General features: G+C 40.3%; 1 protein-coding gene across 19 annotated transcripts in view; it reads right to left on the bottom strand.

Annotated features, from left to right (window-relative positions):
• The window catches only part of plekha6 (pleckstrin homology domain containing, family A member 6), a 129,114-nt gene that overhangs the window by 54,112 nt on the left and 52,792 nt on the right, over positions 1-22,210 (bottom strand). For 16 of the 19 annotated variants that reach the window (XM_036001963.1, XM_036001964.1, XM_036001959.1 and 13 more), the window contains 5 exons: positions 20,151-20,234; positions 15,352-15,466; positions 14,381-14,497; positions 11,406-11,478; positions 1,041-1,141 (listed from right to left, as the gene is read on the bottom strand). In XM_036001963.1, coding sequence (XP_035857856.1) covers positions 1,041-1,141; positions 11,406-11,478; positions 14,381-14,497; positions 15,352-15,450 — 390 coding nt within the window. In that variant the 5' untranslated portion in view covers positions 15,451-15,466; positions 20,151-20,234. Of the gene's footprint in view, positions 1-1,040; positions 1,142-1,231; positions 1,642-11,405; positions 11,479-14,380; positions 14,498-15,351; positions 15,467-20,150; positions 20,235-22,210 lie in introns of those variants that run through there. The other 3 variants (XM_036001971.1, XM_036001972.1, XM_036001970.1) reach the window with 3 other exon arrangements.

Below are 22,210 nucleotides of genomic sequence, written 5' to 3'. Positions count from 1 at the left end.
GAGGACATAAATCATGTCAGCGACACAATATACACAATTTCACACATTAAGCAAGAGCTTACAAAAAAAAGAAAACGGACTAAGAATCGGATTAAACATCCAAACCCATACTAGAAGTCATAATTCAATGTCGCCTCCCCAACTGAAAAACACCAACCTCAATCCTCCACTCTGATGAGACTGGGAGACTCCAGTTCCCCAGGCGCTCTTTAGCAGTCGTAAATAAGCATGTGACTCAGCCATGAAGCCAGTCAGCTTCTATCAATCAACTAGAACCAAACCAACACCCTCCACTGAGCCACAGCACTGCAACCAGGGAACAAGTTCAAACATCAGTACGTCCTGCTTATGCAAGAAGCAGTCCCAATGCACAAGGAGACGTCTTTAAGGGTTAGAGCGTTGTTCTGTAAGGAATACTTGTCACTCTGGAAACCTAGTCAACAGCCTTTCAATGCCGCTGCTTTGGAACATTTCCTACACTCTGAAATGAACCGTATTGTTCCTACCAGGCCTGCACGATATGAGGAAAAGATAACGATATTACTTGCGAAAAAAAAAAAAAACGATATTAAAACGTGCTCGGTTCTACTTTCAGTATTCTGCTAAAATACAACAAACTGCTCGGTGAATTTGAAAACAAATGAAAGGAAATCATTTACAACATCCTTTTATTAAGCAAATTGTATTGAATGGAATATAAAAGGCAGCATTAAAAAAACAAGAATGACAGTTACATTTTAAAGTGCAGTTTTCTGCTGATATTTTCTTTCAACTAACACAAGAAATCTCAGAGTGTCTTTTCAGGATGTGTCGCAGCCTTTCGCGATGTGTTTACTGCACCAGTTGATATTGTGATGATGATAAGAAAACGATATGTTGTGCAGCCCTAGATCCTACATGTAAGCCATTTGTTTTACACGAATGTATGTCTTGCACATTGAAAGTTACGCGCTCATTATGTCCCGTTGCGTCCCCCTGCATGAAATGCAAACACATAGAGCTCCCAGCACCCTCTGTGCCTCCACCAGGATGTTACTGACCTTAAAGGCAAACTTGCGGGTGATGTTATCCGAAGGTTCCACTCCTCCGATTCGGAAACTAAGCAGCGGCAAACTCCCTAACACCGTGTCCTCCTTCTCATCTGTGAAGAGAGAAATGAAAGTGTGAAAACCTCACAGAAGAGAGAATCAGAGAGGAACAGAACAACGATCTGAGGCATGGCTACACCTACTGTGTGAGAGAAATAACAATTACAGCCAGAGCCAATTCATCCAACCTGCAGGATAAAAAAGACAGCAAAACAGAGAAGGAGTGTTCAGCACAGTCCAAACATGAGGGTGGAATCCAAGCTGCCCTCCTCCCAGCACAATCTCTGCTCCCACGGTGACAGCTTCCTAGAATAGATATCCATTATGGTCTGAGGTTCCCTCTGATAAGCAGCGGTAATGGCTCACACGCTCTCTCTCACACACACACACACACACACACACACACACACACACACACACACACACACACACACCAGGATCCAGCGACGATAAATAGAAGCCCTGTAGAAGGAGAGCACCGGTGACTAAATAATGAAAGGAGGCATGAAAATTTCAGCAGTTTGAAAAGGGATACACTCCTCTCTCTCCGTGAACATCCTACCTCCTATTTCTTGAACGCAGCTCTGCACCAACACTCTCCCTGCTGTGCTGAGTGTGTGTGTGTGTTTATGTGTGTGTGTGAGACAGAGAGAGAGAGAGAGAGAGAGAGAGAGAGAGAGAGAGAGAGCAAACAAGGGCAATGGAGCAGAGAGAGAGAGAGAGAGAGAGAGAGAGAGAGAGAGAGAGAGAGAGAGAGAGAGAGAGACACACAGAGATCTGGGGGAGGGGGAAGGGCTTGTGCAATCATACAATACCCTGATTCTGTGTGTGTGTGTGTGTGTGTGTGTGTGTGTGTGTGTGTGTGTGTGTTTGTGTGTGTGGGGGGGTGGGGGGGGCAAGCAGGTACAGTTGGCTGGGGGCCAAGATTCCTGCAACACTGAGTCACGTGGGCTGATCATTATCTCACGCCCACACATGTGCTCACACACACACACACACACACACACACACACACACACACACACACACACACACACAAAGGGACAGCAGGTGAATAGAAAAACTTCTACCTCCCCTCCGTCTGTGTCTCCCCCCCACCACACATTTGAATGGTTTACTGATGTCTGTATTTATAGACTGCAACCATGAACTTGCATTATCTTAGACTATTTGAACAGAAACACACACACAATGCAACATACAGGAAGGTACGCAAACTGATAATGACACATTCATGTTGGTCAATTTGGTTAATTAATTACAGAAAAAAAAAATTTGTCAAAAAAATAACGCAGATGAATCACGCTCTATGATGTACGATCTAACAGTACTTGCAGCTCACCTATCCTTCTACCACAGGTTATGGCCAACAAGAACACTTTTAAGGGGAGCTATTTTAAATTCAGCAGCCCCTACCAGGGGTTTAAAGGGGGGATGCTAAAGTGCACCAATGACCAAGTCCCACAGAGGGACTGAAGGTTTGGTCCTGCCAACTCTCAGCCTCTGGGCACGTCTGAGGAACCAATGAAATCCAGGATCATTCTCGTTCAGTGTGTATTTGCAAACACAGACGGCCTTGATTTCTGTCACAATCCCTCGCAGGGTTATGGCAGACTCCCAGCTACCAGGTAGGCTGCAGCTGAGTGGGGATCCACCTGGTGAGACACCCCCTCAGAGTAGACAGCCCTACTGAATGGCAGAGATGCTCACAAGTCATTCAGCTAGAGTCCAAGGCTACATTTACATTGCTACATATTGGTTTTTAAGCACAGTTTAGAGCCAAAAGCGATCTCAGTGCACATTGTCTTTCCAGTTTAAACTAACACGCCTAAACCACATATGTCTTCAACATTCTCGTATACTGGGAATCAACAGGAGGCAACATGTATACTCCGCCCGTTGCTGGTAGTTGCCATGGTAATGTTAGTAGCTTAGTCTCAGAGACTGAGACATCATGACCCAATCAGGCGGCGCAACGTTGGCCAAAGGTCTCCGTTTGTGGCCGTTGAGACTGCAACACAACCCCGCAGATTCCAAACCAAAACGAGTGTTTTCAAATGTCTCCGGTTTAGAGGCTCTGAAACGCCAGAGCAGTGTGGATGCAAGGTGTAAACGTAGCAAAAGACATTCGTTTTTAAACCAAAACGAAGCAATGTAAATGTAGCCCAAGTCAAGTCTCAAGTCTTGGAGCTTGAGTCCACATATTTTGCATTTTGTTTGGGCCTTGTTGTCTGAAGTTTTTGAAGCCAAAGCTTCTGATGAATGGCACAGCAGCTGCCGGTGCAGTCGATATGTTTGTTGTCCTCGCTCACGCAGCAGATAGGTTATGTATTACGTGGTATGTAGGTAGGTCATAGGTTACGCAGGGAGGGGAATGTTTCCTAAAAATAAAGTTTGTTCGCAAGTCCCGCATCTCAAGTCTGAGTCGAGGCTGAAGTCTTTTGAGGACGAGACTCAAGTCAAGTTGGAAGTCCGAGTCTCAAACTCGAGTCCCCATCTCTGCTGGATGGGGACCGGGCTTCTTGCATAGTCCTTAATACAGGCTCTGGCAAGCCAAGAGGCCATCCCTTTCAGGGCCCAGGCCACTGATCTGAGCCCTGCCAAGAAGGGGTGGAACAGGGTCCTGCTCGACTGAGACAGCAGGTTACCTCCGAAGTGGGAGCTCCCATGGTGTTTCGTCCAAGAGAGGCGGAATCGCCAAAAACCACGTCATGTGGGGCCAAAGCGGAGCCAGCCAAAACCAGCCTCACCCCTCCTACCTGAACCCTTCAGAGAAGGCAACGTGGTCTATTAAGTAGATAGCTGAGCTAGCATATAAATATGAAATATTCGAATAGCTGCTAGCATGGCTGTAGACTCTTAACCTGGGATTGGGATGGGATTAACATTATAGGGGGGAGGTGGGGAATGAAGTATTCCCTGTCCTCCTCCATTGGGAAATACAGGATATGGTATGTAATGAACAGGGACATTCAGCAGGACAAAGCTAAAAAAGAAAGCCAAAAGCTTCTCCAGAGGGGCACGGGAGAGTTAAAGGGGAGGCGTGAAGGGAGAGACATGAGCCAAAGAGACTGTGTGGGGTAATTTGAGTCGTAATTCAGTTGTACAGACCTAGAACAGATACTGATATCATTCAGGTTGAGGTACACTTCCCAAGGATGTCATTATTTCAGATGCCCATCGCATGTAATACGTCCATAAATCTGCTTAGAAATCAGAGAAAGAACGACGCTTCAGAACTTGCCTGAGCATGATCACATTTTTAAGTTTTCTTAAGTATCAAAGTTCTCCACTGATACGCGTTTGTACATCCACTGGTACAGTGCACATAGTTCCATTCTCGCACAGTTTATCAAGACTTTTTTTTTCTCTCTGTAACTTGAAATGTATATGTATATATTTATAATACTTGTGATAAAAAAAGTACTTAAGTAAAAGTCTTTGTCACAGTAACAAGAGTAAATGTAATTTGTCACCTGTTACATGTAATTCCACCCCTGAGTGAAGGCAACTATACAGCAAAATATTAACAATAACGGACACACTTTTGCCCCGTTAAGCACATTTACATTTTTGGCAAAACAAAATGTATCTATAAAATGTATCTGTTTCTAGTATGCAATGGGGTGGTAGATTATTGTTATTATACAGTATAAGTTAAGTATAGACTTTTATTGAGATAATTCAAGACTGAATATAACATACATTAAGACCATTTGAAATTGCTAATTTGGATAAAATGAAGTGAAATAAAACATTTTGGAAAATGAGAGATTATACATTTACACTCAAACTGTTTAATGGCCTTTTGTTAGAAAAATTCTTGTTATTATTAAACTGTTTGCATAAGAATATCATATTATACTCATTGCTCTCCCACAAGATAACATGGAGCCATTGGCTATCTTGTCTGGAGCCTGAGGGCAGAACATGCACTCCCTGACCAGATAAGGGAGATGTCATCGACTCTGACCAGATAGAGGAGAGGACATCGACTCTGTATTATGTCTTCATATTAATCATAAAAAGCCGATGTAGAGGGCTTCTCGTTAGTCAAATTTTCTGTGCTTTGCTGTAAGTGCTGCAAATTGACTCTACTTGCAGGTAAAAACTAACTTTATGACATTTTCAGTGTTTCTGTCCATCTCTTGATAAATAATTCTTGTAACAACTTTTGTTATTTTTTTTTAAATTGAGCATATTGATTATAGAGTATCATTGATATCGATAGTCTAATCTAAGTGAAGAAATATCTGAAATATAAAACTTATTTGTCTAAACAGACACACTCATATAAGCCCAAGCTGTGCCTCGGAGGAGTCAGAGATAGCCCTGTAAAACACCCACACAACAAAAAACGGGGCTTTTTCTCCTCCCCTTGTGCCCATGTTTTGGCCCTCAGTCCTGGGTGGCATAGCAATTGCAGTGGTAAATTGCAAAGTCACAAATTCCTCCCTCCATTGCTCGCTCTCTGTCTCTCTAAGCCTTCGTTTCCAAAACACAGCTGGGCCAGATGGAGAGGAGAGGAGGCTGGAACACAACAGACGTGTTCAGAATACAGAGAGAAGCCCCCAGCACAGAGGGAAATAACGTCAGAATAAGAAAGAAAAGAAAAGAACGGGCACGGGCACTTGTGGGCCATGTTTGTTATTAGAAGTTTGTAAAATCATCACAACCTTAGCCTAGATTATTTTGTTAAACTGCTACGGAGAAAGAAAGACAAAGGGGACAAAGAACTGTATGTCAAATATAGCAATATGGAGGGATTGGTAGATAGAAAGAATAGATAGATAGATGGAAAGATGGATGGATGGATGGATGGATAGATGGATAGATGGATGGAGAGAAAGAATAGATAGATAGAAATATAAATAGATGGATTTTATTGCCGTACAGAGTGTACATATGAACAACATTTTGTTCCACTGGCTCATAAATACTGCCTTAACTAAAAACAAAATAAGTATAAATAAAATATGACACTGAAAAAGGAGTTTGACAGGAGCATAACTATTATTATTGTGTGTTTTGTTGGCGGTTGGACTCTTATCACAGTGTGTTTTCTGTGAACAGCTTCTGTCTATCAGGGCTTTACTGCTGCATTCTGCACAAGGTTAGTCAAGGCTGCTATCAGCTCCGAGGTAGAGGACAACACATCACTGAGACATGAGGCCCACAGTACTGGACACTTACTGCAGCGCTAGAAACAGACAAGTCCCCTGGACTCATTATAAGACTGGAAAACCACGGAATACAAAAGCACTGGGATTTGGATACAGATCAACTAAGAAAATAATTCAATTCATACATTTTCTCTTAAATTGTATTGTTTTTGGTAAAGACGAGTAATTTAACTTCAACACTTGATTTTAAAAACATTTCTTGTCATTTTTAATGGTGTATTTATTATTTTAAGAACACCTAATGAGCTAGTTATGGAAAAAACAAACATTGCATTCATCAAATTATTGTTGTTCAATCTCTCCATTTGAACAAAAATGGTTACCAAAGTTATAATAAATGAGGAGATCTTTTTTTCATAACTAACACATATGTTTTTTTACTTTCAGCAGTGGTGGAATGTAAACCAAGTACATTTACTCAAGTACTGTACTTAAGTACAAATGTTGAGGTACAGCTAAAATGATTAGACCATTAAACACACAGCTGTTTGGATCCTTTCCAGTTTCTAAAATGGGAGGATTTTTCTGCATTGAGTACTTTTACTTTTAATACTGGGTACTTTCACTTAAGTAAAATGATCTGAATACTTCTTCCACCGCTGATTTCCAGAGACTGCAGCCACCATTACCATGGTGATGTGCTCTGCTGAAATGAGAGCAGAGCCAGGCTGCAGCCCAGATTCAGCTCAGTGACCCATTCATCTGCATGTGAGAATTGATGTGTACACACACACACACAACACTCTTTTACAAATACTGAATATGGTTGGACGATTAACATTTCCAGTATTCTCTGGTCATTTAATGGATTCGCCCAAATATAAGACAACCCTGATTTTAAGACGACCCCACTGTTGTTCAAGACTCGTTGATGGAAAAAAAAATGTTGTTGTTCAGATTTGAAAATATTAAAACTTGTCACATTAATTAGTCACGTGTTAATCAACAACTTATGGTATAACGTAAATACCATACAAATGAAAAAAAACTGTAGTCTATCGGTAGGACTAGGGCTGGGCATTATATCAATATTATATCGATATCAATTTATGAGGCGAGATATTGTCTTACATTTTAGATATCGTAATATGACACGTGTTGTCTTTTCCTGGTTTTAAAGGCTGCATTACAGTAACGTGATGTCATTTTCTGAACGTACCAGACTGTTCTAGCTGTTCTATCGTCTGCCTTTACCCACTTAGTCATTATATCCACATCACTGATGATTATTTATCAAAAATCTCAATATGTAAATATTTTGTAAAAGCAGCAATAGTTAACCCTACAATATCACCGCAATATCGATAGTGATGCATTTGGTCAAACAAATTGTGTTATTTGATTTTCTCCATATAGCCCAGCTCTAGTTAGGATTATTTCTAATACCAACTAGGCTATTCATCTCAGAGTGAAAAAACAACCAGGTTCAAGTTATTTTTTTGGTGAAGATATAGCGTCTGCAGATGTTCTGCCAGATGTCACACAGCTTCAGCAGCGTCCACACAGACACATAGTCAGAAAATAGGCGCATGTGTCCCGAGTAGCACTCCGGACAGCGAAACATTAACTCAGTGCTTCGGTTTACAAAAATTGCGTCAAGCTCTGGTCGGACAGAAAAAAGTGAATGCCAGGCTCGGTTCCTACTCTCTTGTTCAGACAGAAATATGTACCCCGAGCCGCAATTCACTGTCACTATGGTCACTCCCATTCTCTGGTTCAGTGGCTTAATAGCGAGCCACCTGGCAGCGATTGCCAGGTGGCTCGCTATTTGGCGCCATCTGCTGTTGTGAATGTACAGTTTATTGAGACCCCGAACAAAAGGCAAACCCACTTTTTCTGACGCATTTCGAGGGAAGAACAAAAATAAGTCTTATTCTCGGGGCAACACCATGTATAAGAAGAGAGTGCAGCTTAATAGAAAGGTAATTACATAAATAATATCATTAGTACCTAGTAGTCATCTGAATAACTGGGTGAAGTAGTGATTTCATTACAGTTTTTTCTCAATCGCTCTAGCACAATTGTCTATATGAGACTATTAAACTTTGTCAAACTATATGACTATTATATGAACATTAGGTCATATTAGATACATAATAGTTTTGTGGTTTTGTTGTAAAAGTTGTCAGATGGATAGACTTAGGCTAGATGGGGAATTATTCAATTTCCTCACAATTTAGAGCAACCAAACTCAAACAGGTGACAGGTGAGGATATCACAGCAGACTGTTGGGGGGGCTGCGTCATACCAAAAGATGTTTCCCTTGTTGCACTGCAAGGGAGGAAATCAGGTGTGATGTCGAGAACATGTTGACAGAGAGGCGAGATTGGATGACCCATGAGGTTGATACATTGGCAGCATATTTTCTTGTTTCTTGCACATTTTGTACAGTATTCCCTGATATGTTTGCTGTTGTATATGTTTTTTGTCTGTACAAGCTTCCTTTGTGTATTTGTGGTTGGCTGCTTACACACAAAATCTTTTCATGTCACACGATTTTTGAAACCTCTCACTCAGAAGTGCAAAACTACACACCAAATCTCCAAAACCATAAGCTATATCTCAGCCTTTCACTCAGTTTTCAATTGCATAAAACACTTTTTTTTCAAAACACTACACACAATTCTCTACCTAAGACACAAAAATCTAACAGGATGTGACTTGCTTACCTTTTCCAAACACAACCAATCGAAATGCTACACTTATTAACCAGGGCACACACACACACTCCTCACATGTGCAAACACATTATGCTTTACTGATCACTAACCAACAACTGCTTTAGTATAGGCCTATGGTCAAAGGTCAGATTACCTGTTTTGAACAATGGATGCCAACAACAGACAGAGAGCAAGGGGAGGAGGAGGGAGAGACAGGGGACGAGAAGGAGGAGGAGGAGGAGGAGGGAAGAAGGGAAAGAAGGAGAGCCATCTCTGATGAGATCAGGGCCACACTTATTCACCATGTAAATGTCAGTAAACGTCAGTAAATGTTTGACAACACCAGGTGAAGTTCATCATGTGATCAACCACGGATTGACCATGAGTGAGCAATTGGGTTGTGATGGCGCAGTGGATATGACACATGCCTTTGGTGTGGGAGACCCGAGTTCGATTCCCACTGCGATACATCAACCAATGTGTCCTTGAGCAAGGCACTTAACCCCTAGTTGCTCCAGAGGCGTGAGACCTCTGACACACACACACACACACATATATATATATATATATAGCAATTGTAAGTCGCTTTGGATAAAAGCGTCAGCTAAATGACATATAATAGTAATAATAAAAAAGCCCATCTTGAGTAGCTTTACAGTGCCGTCCATACTTCAAACCTTCAGAAATGAGAACAGGCATCCCACTATTTAATGACTATTTCAGCATTATACAGTAAATCAATTAGACTTTGTTTTGCACACAATACCCCCCACCCCCACCCTGACAGACAAGCACAAGCACACACACACACACACACACACACACACACACACACACACACACACACACACAAACACACACACACACACACACACACACACACAAATGTTTGTTTCACTATCTTTGTGGGGACCCGTCATTGACATAATGCATTCCCTAACCCCTTACCCTAACCTTAACCATCACAACTAAATGCCTAACCTTAACCCTTACCCTCACCCTAACCATAACTTAATTCTAACCCTAATCCTAAAACCAAGTCTTAACCCTCAAACAGCCCTTTAACCTTGTTTGGGTCCAGCATTTTGGGCCACAGGCTGTGCAGACCCCACAAGTATAATGTATTCCCCGGTTTTTGGACCCCACGAATATAGTAAAACAAGCACACACACACACACACACACACACACACACACACACACACACACACACACACACACACACACACACACACACACTCTCTTTATTCTAAAAATGATACCTTTGATTTACATGTTTGTAGTTTTGTTTTCTTGTTTCATGCTATTGTATACAACACTGTGCTCCTGTTACAGACGTAATGTTTTGCCCAATAAATATTTCCTGTTTTACTGTAACATTACATTGTTGTTTACAGTGCACTTTTCAACCACTCTCAGCTGATTACTTTCTCTCTAGAAGATTGTAAATGTAGATATAAGCCTATGAAAGACAAAAGAGCTTTAGATTTAGAACAACAGTGGTATATCCAAAAATGTACTATTATGAAAAAAGTGTTTGCCATTTGATGCAAATGCTTCATGTTGAGATGTGTTCATGGCATTTTGAATGCAGTATTTATGGCATTTTGAAGGAGATGTGAGGCATTTTGCATTTTGTGTGTGTAGTTTTGGGAATTGTGTGTAGAGTTTTGAAAAAAGGAGAAATAGTTTTGAAAACGTGTGTAAGCAGTTGGAAAAAACTGTAAAAGCAAAGCAGTCAGTAAATGTTTAACACCAGGTGAAGTACATTCAGTCTCAACAAGATGATGAAGGTCTGATTAGACATTGCAGAACATTTTACAGCATTACAAAAAAATGAAAGTTAACTACTCAAAGCAACCAACATGGCTGACTCATGTTACTTGATTTGATCATTAGTTCCATGTCATGTATGCACTCTGAGAACAAAGGGAGAACCACTGACATCAAATAATATTTCAGAAATGTAAAGTTAGGCACAAACATAACTTCTAACCTAACTGTCCACAATGTGGCCACAGTGAGTGCAGAAACTATGCATTTCTACTGCATTTACCAATGTTTAACACATCAAGCAGTGTGCTGTATGTGTTTGTTATTACAGAGGTGGCTTAATAAATGAACCACATTAATAAGTTAGTAACCCTCATGCTGGCCACACATTATCTAAATACAACACAGCATTAGCATCATTAGCAGGCCCAAACAGAATCTGCAGATTTTTTTTGTTTGGTTTGTTGATGCGGTGATCCACATTAAAAATTTGTGGAATTTAGCGGACAATTTTTTTCCTGCTTGTGGTGATGTGTCAACATTCATTACAGTTTAATATGAGTTTTTTTTTTAAATCTGCCAAAGAATTCAACATAAAATTCGGCATCTGCCAATTCCGTGTGGCTCTGCTCATCACAAATGTTATAAAGTGAAAACCACAGAAGCAGATATCCGAGCTGGAGAACAGAGTGAAGCACAAACCTTTGTAGTAGAAGAGACATCTGTCAGCCAGGACGAACCACCTCTTGTTCCACTGCTTCACTCCACTGCTGGCCTGTGGGAACACACGTCACAAGCTCATTCATCAGATAGCTCAGAATAAAGCTGCACGGCTCACACCGCCCCGCCGTCAGCTGCCAGGCCGAGTACAGAGAGAGGGCCTGCCAGTCTCTCAGGGCTCACAGTAGACCATAGCTTGGCATGCAGTCTAATTAGGAATATCTGTTATAGTAATTAACAAAGTTGTCTGTACTCAGGATGCTCGATATGAGGAAAATATGCAAAAACATGCTTGAATACCGTGATAACTTAAATTAATATTAAAGTATACTTAGTTCTGCCTTTCTGCTTTCAGTATTCTGCTAAAATACAACAACTGATTATTGAAGCACCCAGTAAGGCAGTAGTTTAAAAGACTACTGAAAAAACACAACACTAACGGCCCTATCTTGGCGCAATTGTCTTTGCTAGTTTAAGACCGACGCACTTGTAAATTTCCCGTCCAGCGCCCACGTCGTTTAAATAACAAATGCACCTGCGCCCATGGACGTGCTGGTCTTACAGGGAGGTGTGTTCAGGTGAGTTCTTGGCGTACTATTGCTATCTTCAGGCAGTGGAAAGTGATCACACCATTGACTAACAAAAACCTGGTCTAAAGTCAATAGCGCAGCATTTCATTGTTATTTTAACAGTGCATTAGTAAAATGCGCCTAGGCCCGTGCACAGCGTGCACACACTATGCTTGTTACACACACACAGGGACGCGCAGCAGCACACACACATGCAGAAGATTAAAAATAAAAATATTAAGTATCGCCGTTAAACTAGCAAAAGTGGATTTGGACACGCCCTAAACGCACCTGCGCCATGCACTTCACGCCGTGCGCTTAGATCGTTAAAATAGGGCCCTAAGCCCAACTTTACTTAACCAAACTGAAAAACTACAATGGCAGTGTTTTCTCTAGCATGGTGGAAGACTTAGGTGCGCATATTTTGCACAGGGTTTAGGCTTCCTTCCCCAAGAAAATGTGACCTTTTTCAATAAATAATGCAATTTCCCCATGCATTTTGTGTTTCTTTGTACTCGTGTTGTGTCTCTATTTGGTCATTTCTGTTTTCTTTGGGGTTGTTTTGGGTCTCTGTTGTCATTCGGCGTCTCTTTGTAGTCGGTTTCTGTCCCTCTGTGGTAGTTTTGAGTCTCTTTTTTTAATCATTTTTTATTATTACCATATCTGTGTCTAAAATGTTGAAAAAGCTAGAGCAGATAATAAATAAATAAGATGAAAAACTTGCTAAAGAAGTCCAACTACAATTATTAGATCTGAGGAAAGTCTTTTAATTACATTCATTTGGCTAAGGTGCTGCCCAAAACGGCTCGGGTGCTGCACCTAAACCTTATAAATGGGGGGGAGGAACACTGCGGAATGCAATGTGTAGTTTTTCCCCTGACTTTTCCTTGTCTTGAACATGTTCTCATTTCTTTATGTCTTATGTGTCTTGTTTCATAGGTTATGTTTTATTGTGTGTGGACCCCAGGAGTAGCTGCTACCTTACTGGTAGCTAAGGGAGATCCAAATAACAATAATAATCAACATCATCATCTTCAGCATGATTATTGTTGTCAACAAATCCCATGAAAAAGCCAAAAGCAAATATGTATGAATGTATCTGTGCAGATCTGGGAGCTCCATTATCATCTAAAAAAACTATTAAACACATTAAAGTGTCTTACTGCTGCATTCATATTTTGGTTTCTTATTCAACCTAACAAAAGGCTGATGAACTGGATGGTATTAGGTTCTTGCTAATTATCAGAATGTGCTTCAAATCATTTTCACTAAAAAGGGAAGCACAGGAGTCACTAACTTTTGCTTACAGTTTTTTAATCATGGCCTCTGTATTCCCGTTGTTACTTAAAGCAGCCATATTATGCTCATTTTCAGGTTCATAATTGTATTTTAAGGTTGTACCAGAATAGGTTTACATGGTTTAATTTTCAAAAAACACCATATTTTTGTTGTACTGCAGTGCTCTCTCTCACTGCTGCAGATCCTCTTTTCACCTGGTCTCTGTTTTAGCTACAGAGTGAGACCTCTTTTCTTCTTCTTCTTCTGTACTATCTTTGATTGCACTGCACATGCCCAGTAGCTCAGATGTAGATCATGTCAGCTAGCTAGCTCCATAGACAGTAAAAGAAAGGCTGTTTCTACAACTTTGGTCAGTTACAAGGCAGGATTAGCTGGGAGACTTCTAAATGAGGGCACACATGTAAGTAGTTCTTTTGTAGATTATGGTGAACTTTTGTGTGTTGTAGCAGTGCTTTGCTACTGAGAACGAGGTAGCATGCTAGCGTTAGTATGCTAGCGTTAGCATTAGCGTTAGCATGCTAACGCTACGAGCTAATGGTTGCGGTTAGCCTGCTCGTTTCGGCTTGTGACGTCACAAGCCGTGCCGATTTTGAACAGCTCGCCCAGAGACTGAAGGCAGGACACATTCAGAAACCGTATCTCACTCTAAACAGCATGGATGGATTTTTTTCAAAGTTTGTATGTGTGTGGAAGTACCAGAGACACAACATAACACCCCAAATCCCAGAAAAAGTGATTTTTTCATAATATGGGCACTTTAAAGCAAGTTAGTATTGCACTTCTGAAAAGCTGGGGGAGTCACAAGAGACAGATTCAAAAAAAGAAGTGTCACAATCAAAACAGAGGTCGAAATATCCAGTTATAGTCCCTAGTGTGGGCCAAGCTTCAAAAACACTGGATCCTTCCATTGCAGTAAAGCGTGTCGTTAGTTCGACATCACTGGGCTGATTTTCTTAGACCTGACACAGCTCCCCCAGAGCAACAGAAGGCATCATAGGACCACGGGCTAAGTAGGACTAAACATGACCAGGGGACTGATGTAAAACCAGGGGAGTCACGTCATATGGGAGGAGAGAGAAGAGCTTTGACCTGCTTGTAGAGCCATCCCTGTTTGCTGACTGCTGCTTTGGGATTCCTGCGCATAGAGTTGGAGCGCTTCCCAAACGTGGCTGCCGTTCTGGGAGTACCTCTGGGAGTACGAGATGTCTGCAGGGAGGGAGGGAGAGACAGATACATTACAATTTACATTACGTTACATTTAGCGGACGCTTTTATCCAAAGCGACTTCCAATAAGTGCATTCAACCATGAAGGTACAAACTCAGAAGAGCAAGAATTGAGTGCACGTACAAAGTTCTAAGTACTAAGTTGTTCTTAGTTAAGGTGCAGACAGACAGAGAGACAGACAGACAGACAGAGAGACAGAGAGAGAGAGAGAGAGACAGACAGACAGAGATAGACACAGACAGACAAAGAGACAGAGAGACAAACAGACAGAGAGACAGACAGACAAAGAGAGAGAGAGAGACAGACAGACAGACAGACAGACAGACAGACAGACAGACAGACAGAGAGAGAGAGAGAGAGAGAGAGAGAGAGAGAGAGAGAGAGAGAGAGAGACAGACAGACAGAAAAAAGAGGAGAAAGAGGGTTTATATATTGGTTATGCATTTATTAAATAGTATTTGTGAAATACCAAGCAATTCCCACTGTAATAGTGAGGTATAGAGGTCATGCTATTGCTATAGATGGAGCCAATTAAATGGAATTATTTTCTCAAATAAAATGAGGTTAACGAGGGACATGAGGTCAACAAAGGATGTGATGAAAAACTTGGTTACTAAGCCAAGACCCTTTAGGCAACAATAGCGAGCGTGATCACACTACTTCCTGAGGACTGATGACACTAAAGGCAGTACACAGTTAATATATTGACCATGACCATTTCTTTTCTTTTTTCAAATTTCTGGAATTAAGTCAGGAGCCTGCAATGCAAGTAATTGATTGGGGTGTGTGTGTGTGTGTGTGTGTGTGTGTGTGTGTGTGTGTGTGTGCGCTCACCCGGGTGTAAGGCTGGTCTTCTGGGGACAGGTCTGACACCATATTTGCACTTTTGGAGTGAGTGATCTTCTCAGCATTAGTATTCACCTTCCCATTCATATCCAAATCACAGTGCCTGGACAGAGGAGCAAAGACCTGCTGTTAGTACATTTGTACTTCTACCCCTTATTGTCTTGTTGCCTGCCAAGAGAAGTGTGTGATTTACAGAACGCTTACTGTGCAAAATATCTGATCCGAACTGATCTGTCCAGGTCTAATCTGCTCCAGTCTACCATACTGCAGACTTTTTCAGCAGAGAAAAGACCAATGTTTACATCTGCCTGACAGGACCTCTAGTGGTGGTGTGAATAATGACTCTTGGCTGTCAGATGCAAAGGTTTTATGCTGCCATTGCTCTGATTCTTTCTGTTACTGATGATATACATACAGTTGTGTTCAGAATAATAGCAGTGTGTTTAAAAAAAGTGAATAATGCTCAAAATCCTTAGAATAGCTTTTAATTCCATAATATCAATGCATTGGGAACACTGCACATTCAATTCCAAATCAAAACATGACCAAAATTGATCAAGTTTGTGTTATACCTTTACAGAAAGTGAAGAAAAAGGAATATTAGGCTGTTCAAAAAAATAGCAGTATTTGCATTTTTCTTTACAAACTCAAACATTTACTGTATAAATAGAAACATGTCTCAAGGGTTTGCTTTACTTTGAATAACTGCACTAATATTTGTTGCATAACCATTATTTCTGAGAACTGCTTCACATCTGTGTTGCATGGAGTCGACCAACTTCTGGCACCTGTGAACAGGTATTCCAGCCCAGGATGATTGAACTACATTCCACAATTCCTCTGCATTACTGGGTTTTGCCTCAGAAACAGCATTTTTGATGTCACCCCACAAGTTTTCTATGGGATTGAGGTCTGGGGATTGGGCTGGCCACTCCATAACATCAATCTTGTTCATCTGGAACCAAGACTTTGCTCGCTTACTGGTGTGTTTTGGGTCATTGTCTTGTTGAAATACCCATTTCAAAGGCATTTCCTCTTCAGCATAAGGCAACATGACCTCTTCAAGTATTTTGATGTATTGAAACTGATCCATGATCCCTGGTATGCGATAAATAGGCCAACACCACAGTATGAGAAACATCCCCATAACATGAATTTTTCACCACCATGCTTTACTGTCTTCACAGTGTACTGTGGCTTGAATTCAGTGCATGGGGGTCATCGGACAAACTGTCTGCGGCCCCTAGACCCAAAAAGAACAATTTTGCTAATTGCAACAAATTTCAACCTATTCAGTACATGTCTTTTTTCAGCAATGAGACTTTATATATATGTATGTATGCATATATATGATAGTTTTGCTTCACATAGCCTTCTTCTGATCGTAACAGTACTCACAAGTAACTTTAAGTCTTCTTTGATTTTCCTGGAGCTGATCATTGGTTGAGCCTTTGCCATTTTGGCTATTCTTCGATCCATTCGAATGGTAGTTGGCCGTTTTTTCCCACGTCGTTCAGGCTTTGGATGCCATTTCAAGGCATTTGAAATCATTTTGGCTGAGCAGCCTATCATTTTCTGCACTTCTTTATATGTTTGCCCTCTCCAATCAACGTTTTAATAAAAGTCCGCTGTTCCTCAGAGAAATATCTGGAATGACCCATTTTGCTGAGTATTTCAGTGTGAAATGCACTATAACCAGCATGCACAACATTTGCTTCCTTCCTTCCTTCCTTAAATATGGGCCATAATTGACACCTGTTTCTTCACAGAATCAATCACCTCACTAGTTGAACACAACACTGCTATTATTTTGAACATGCCCCTTTCAATTACATATTCAATTACACAGAATGAGCAGCATGCATGTCATGACTGTTGGGTCTGTTGGTTTTCTATGACTATACAACACTTACTAGTAAATTATTTGCCATGTAGATATATCACTTCTACCAAAAAATTTGATTTACGAGGTTAGTGATGTTGGACTCCTATTATTTTGAACACAACTGTATATATATATATGACTGCTTGAATTTGTTGATGAAATTTTGAAATGTGTAGACATATATAATAATATTGAGGAGGTGATATTGAATCGATTTGAATCATTGACAGGATAATCGTAATCGAATGGTGAGACCTGTGAAGATTCACACCCCTACTATGCAGTATTATATGTGCATAAATAAATACAAAGGTGCAGTTGAAATAACTCTGTCAGATAAACTAACGTACCCCCTCATCAATTCCCAATGTATGTTTCAAATGTACAACACTATTTGTTATATAAAAGTAGACATTGTTAAGTTGTTCATACAAGTCAACTGCCAATATTAAGGTTGGTTTGGTCAGCATCATACTACTACAAGCCTACTAGGCTACTGCTACTTGGAGTAAAGCTGAATGTTTCAACCATGTATACATTAATCCTTTTAGCTACCTATTTCTACCATTCATCCAGTACTTAGAACTAATCATTTGAACTGTTTAGTCATTACTTTTGGCCACCTGTTTAAATGTCGGTGCTCGCTTGTCAGCTAGTTTTCACACACTCTTTTCACACATAACTGCAACATGTAGTGTTCAGGTGTTACAGTTGACTTCATGCTGATATGTTTATATATTCTTTTTTATCAAATACATTTTTCTTTTAATTATAGTACTTGAGCTACTTTACAGTCTTTCCACATACCCACTGGCAACTGTTTTTTTTTGTTGTTTTTTTACGAAAGGCTAAATAAGACCAAGAAACCATTGGGGGAAAAAAAGATGACAATAAAATAAAAAAAGAAGACGGCCAGCACTCAGTACACACAACAGTAAGCATGATCGGTCCGCGTACAGTAAAGGCAATGAGTCTGTGTTGCCTTAATTAACAGAAATCTAAGCATTTACTCAATATTTCTGACAATTTGATAAACAAAAATATATATTATGCTTGAGTGAATAAAACCCCAATTTACAAAACTGGTTAAAAAGATTAGATTGATATTTAAATAAATCACTGGGACAGTCTGACACAGCCTGACACTGGAGATAGAACTGACATTAGGTCTCATATTCAACTTTATGTTCTGCTTGTTCAACGGTTGTTTGGTAAATTGCTCTTAAACACATTCAGAGAGGATTCAAATACAATTTTATTCTCAGTTCTTATCATTTTGGTGCTGGTGATTTTCCTTTGGGGCTGGCTAAAACCTCTTTGGGGGGGGGGGCGCCAACAAATTCCTCTATGCAGGAAAAAACCCTGTTATCAGTAGCACTGACTATTGAACTTGCTTTGTGATCCATGAAACTATAAACAGTCAAATGCATGTTTCTGCTTGCGTCCAACATGTCTGAGAGCACTATTCCCCTGACGTCCTTGCTGAAATGCTTCATAGCAGCCTTCCCAGGCCAGCTGATGAGCTGTCATTGACTCCTGCTGTTCACGCTGCAGCCATTGCTAATGAATCATGCATTGCTGCTACACTGGATACTTCATTCTCTTTTTTCACAATTCTCCACCGATTCAAAATGTTCGTGGCTGACAAAAGAAGCGTTATGACGTTGTACTATTGACCTATATATCCTGAAGCAAATGGAATTTAAAATTCATTCGAAAAATTGTATGTATCGTGATGTTTTTTGCGATGACTTTTAAAATTGATTCTTTTCCCCAGAATCAATATTTTTTTATTTATAAATATTTTCTGATTCTACGGTATACATAGCTTTAAGGACTTGTTACCATAAGTGATTACCAACTTTGATCACCAACTTTGTCTTTTTCTCTCTTTTTCTCTTTTTGTGCTAACAAACAATACTCTATAATTAATTCATAAATGTGCTGTTTGTGGAGTACGTATGTTAAGGGGGATATATTGTTTTCTTGCTCTTGAACAAGGCACCAAACCCTCAACTGCTCGGGGCGCCTTTCCATTCCTCACTCTGATATCTCTCCATTAGTGCATGTATAGGTACCCTGCATGTGTGTGTAATTCAGGCCTGTGTGTAATATGTGTAATAACAACAGATTGAAAACATTCCCTTGCGGGATTAATAAAGTATACATTATTATTATGATTATTGAATCGGAATCGCGATTTGAAAGAGTGTGATTAGCTAATCATGAAGACCACGATTAATCAAATGTGCAATATTTAGTTGAATGTTTGGTGCAACATTTGGTTTAACATTTTTCATTCCTCTTTTTATTATTATATTTACTGTTTTTTCATAAGATAAACAGGGATAATGTTACATATCACAGATTGTTTACAGAAATGTCCTATTTTCAGTGGATTTTTCACATGTTTTTGTAACTTTTTTGATATGATATTAGAAGGTGTAATATGTAGATACTGCTGTTGAACTGAGGCAGATCAGACATTTCAGCTTAGAGGAAAGTACTGATATGTTTTTTTATTGGAATAGTTTTTTTTATGATTATTACTTTTTGCTTTTGTAATAATTGCATTTGTGATAAGTGTTCTTTGTTTGACTGCTCAATGTTCCATGCATATTAAAAGAAAAACACTCATATCGATGATTTGATGGTGTCTCATGTTATAATGCTCCATGATGATGTTTTATCTGTTAAACAGTTAATATTGAATTTAAGTAAACACAAATCAAATCGGAATCGCAATATCTGGCAGAAAAAATAATCGCAATTTGATTCCCCCCCCCTATTTGTCAGCCCTAATGTATATGATTTGTAGATTTGTGTGTGTGCAGGTAGGTGTGAATAAATGTAGCTGACTATACATATTACTGCTGGTAAGTTGTGTTTATAGGTTACTTACTGCAGATAGGAGTGTATGGTTGCAGGCTCTTCCAGCTGGATCTGGCTCACTGCTGGTCCAGCTGGTCTACTGGGGTCATGTTGACTGGAAACAGACACATGAAGCACACAGAGGACATAGATCAACACACCATGTTAAAGATGGCATCCCGGGATGTCAAATCTCTCCATTGTTCAGTTGGGATCATCAACAGATAATCCAGGATGAAAAATAATTACAGTTTATCAAAACTTGGGTCTTATTTTTCACAGTTTCTTCAATTCAATTTCAATTCAAATTTATTTATAGTATCATATCATAACAAGAGTTATCTCAAGACACTTTACAGATAGAGTAGACCACACTCTATACTCTATACATTCTTCCATCATTTCTATCACTTATGATACAGTAGGAATGCTGGTTTTTGACCCAAATGTTAGCAATTAACTTGGTGTATACAATGTTCCTATTACTCATATGAATGATGGACAAATTTGCAAAACCAAGGGTATAGCAAACCAGAATAATCTCTAAATAGTGTGCAACCAAAAAGTGCATTTTCCAGCTATTCTGCATCTGACTGTATCTCCTTTCAGATTTGCCTGTGTGGATAACTGTGTGTGTGTGTGTGTGTGTGTGTGTGTGTGTGTGTGTGTGTGTGTGTGTGTGTGTGTGTGTGTGTGTGTTTGGCACATGGCCACATTGATTTGAAAACTCTAAGCAGAAAACTAAAATATGTTTACAGTGGCAATGAGAGTCCAAGTGTTTCATTTTTGCAATAACATTACAATATATTTAATGATTCATCGTCATGTCATCCAATACAGAACTCTGCGAACATTATCATCCAAAAAGTTCCACATTGTCATCTTGTGATGAGAAAAGTATTCCTGAGTATTTCTATATTTGTTTTGAACTGTTGAGGTGATGGTGACAAGTAAAACATGGCGTACTCAGGTAGCAGCAGCAAAAATGAGCACTGGGTTCGACAGCTGACCATACCCCCCCCCAGTCACTGATGACATCACACAGTCAGCTGACGCATCAGCTGATCAGAGCACAGCGGCACTGCAGCTGTCTGCCTGCATGAGCTCATCCCTCGCTTAATTTACTTAACAGTATTTAGAATCCTCAGCTACTTCAGGGCTTCAAACTCACATGCTGCTGTTCTGGATCCTAGGGCGCTCTGAATGTGTGTGTGTGTGTGTGTGTGTGTGTGTGTGTGTGTGTATTTGTGTGTGTGGCATCTGGCCTCGTTTCTGAATAGGAGTATCTGTGCGGCCTCCTCACACATATTGTACGTTCTTAATCTCTGTTTCTTTAACACATACACACACGTGTGTGTGTGTGTGTGTGTGTGTGTGTGTGCATGCGTGCGTGAATGAATGACTCTAGAGCTACCAAACAAAACAAGTACTGGGTCTGCATGTGTGAACGCCTGAATGTGTGAAGTCCCTGTTGGGTTTTGAAAACAGGCCTTTTGTTTACTGCTGGTGGCAATATGGTTTCTGATAAACAGTCATAACATTATAGTCACTGATGTGAACTGAATCATCACTGAGTCACTGGAACATAATACCAACAGAACAAACAGTCAGTGTGTGTAAAATCCAATCCAAAATTATGTTGTCAAGAGCCTGCAATGCAAGTAATTGATTGGTGTGTGTGTGTGTGTGTGTGTGTGTGTGTGTGTGTGTGTGTGTGTGTGTGTGTGTGTGTGTGTTTGTGTGTATGTGTGTGTGTGTGTGTGTGTCTGCTGCTCTATGTGTTTGAGACAGTCTCACAGGGTGGTGCCTGCCTGCTCAAGGATAACCTACAAACCTGCACAGAAACAGCTTCTGGATAAACAGTTCTCATCAGGCACCAGGATCCACATACTGTTGGAGGACAAACTGCCAGCTGCACAGCTCGGGACTAACAGGAATGTTTTTCAACATCTTAGCTAACCACAACTCGGCCAAGATGTTTAAAGATAAACAAGGCAGTTCCAGTTAGTTTCCTGCTAGGACTTACTGTATAAAATCAGCATCACATTTTAGACTGTGCTATGCAGCCACACCTCAGACGAAGTGGTAACA

This window comes from Sander lucioperca, chromosome 6 (genome assembly GCF_008315115.2).
Source record: "Sander lucioperca isolate FBNREF2018 chromosome 6, SLUC_FBN_1.2, whole genome shotgun sequence".
NCBI classification, from domain to species: domain Eukaryota; kingdom Metazoa; phylum Chordata; class Actinopteri; order Perciformes; family Percidae; genus Sander; species Sander lucioperca.
The sequence above is the reverse complement of the archived record's forward strand: the minus strand, read 5'-3'. Positions and strand labels throughout refer to the sequence as shown.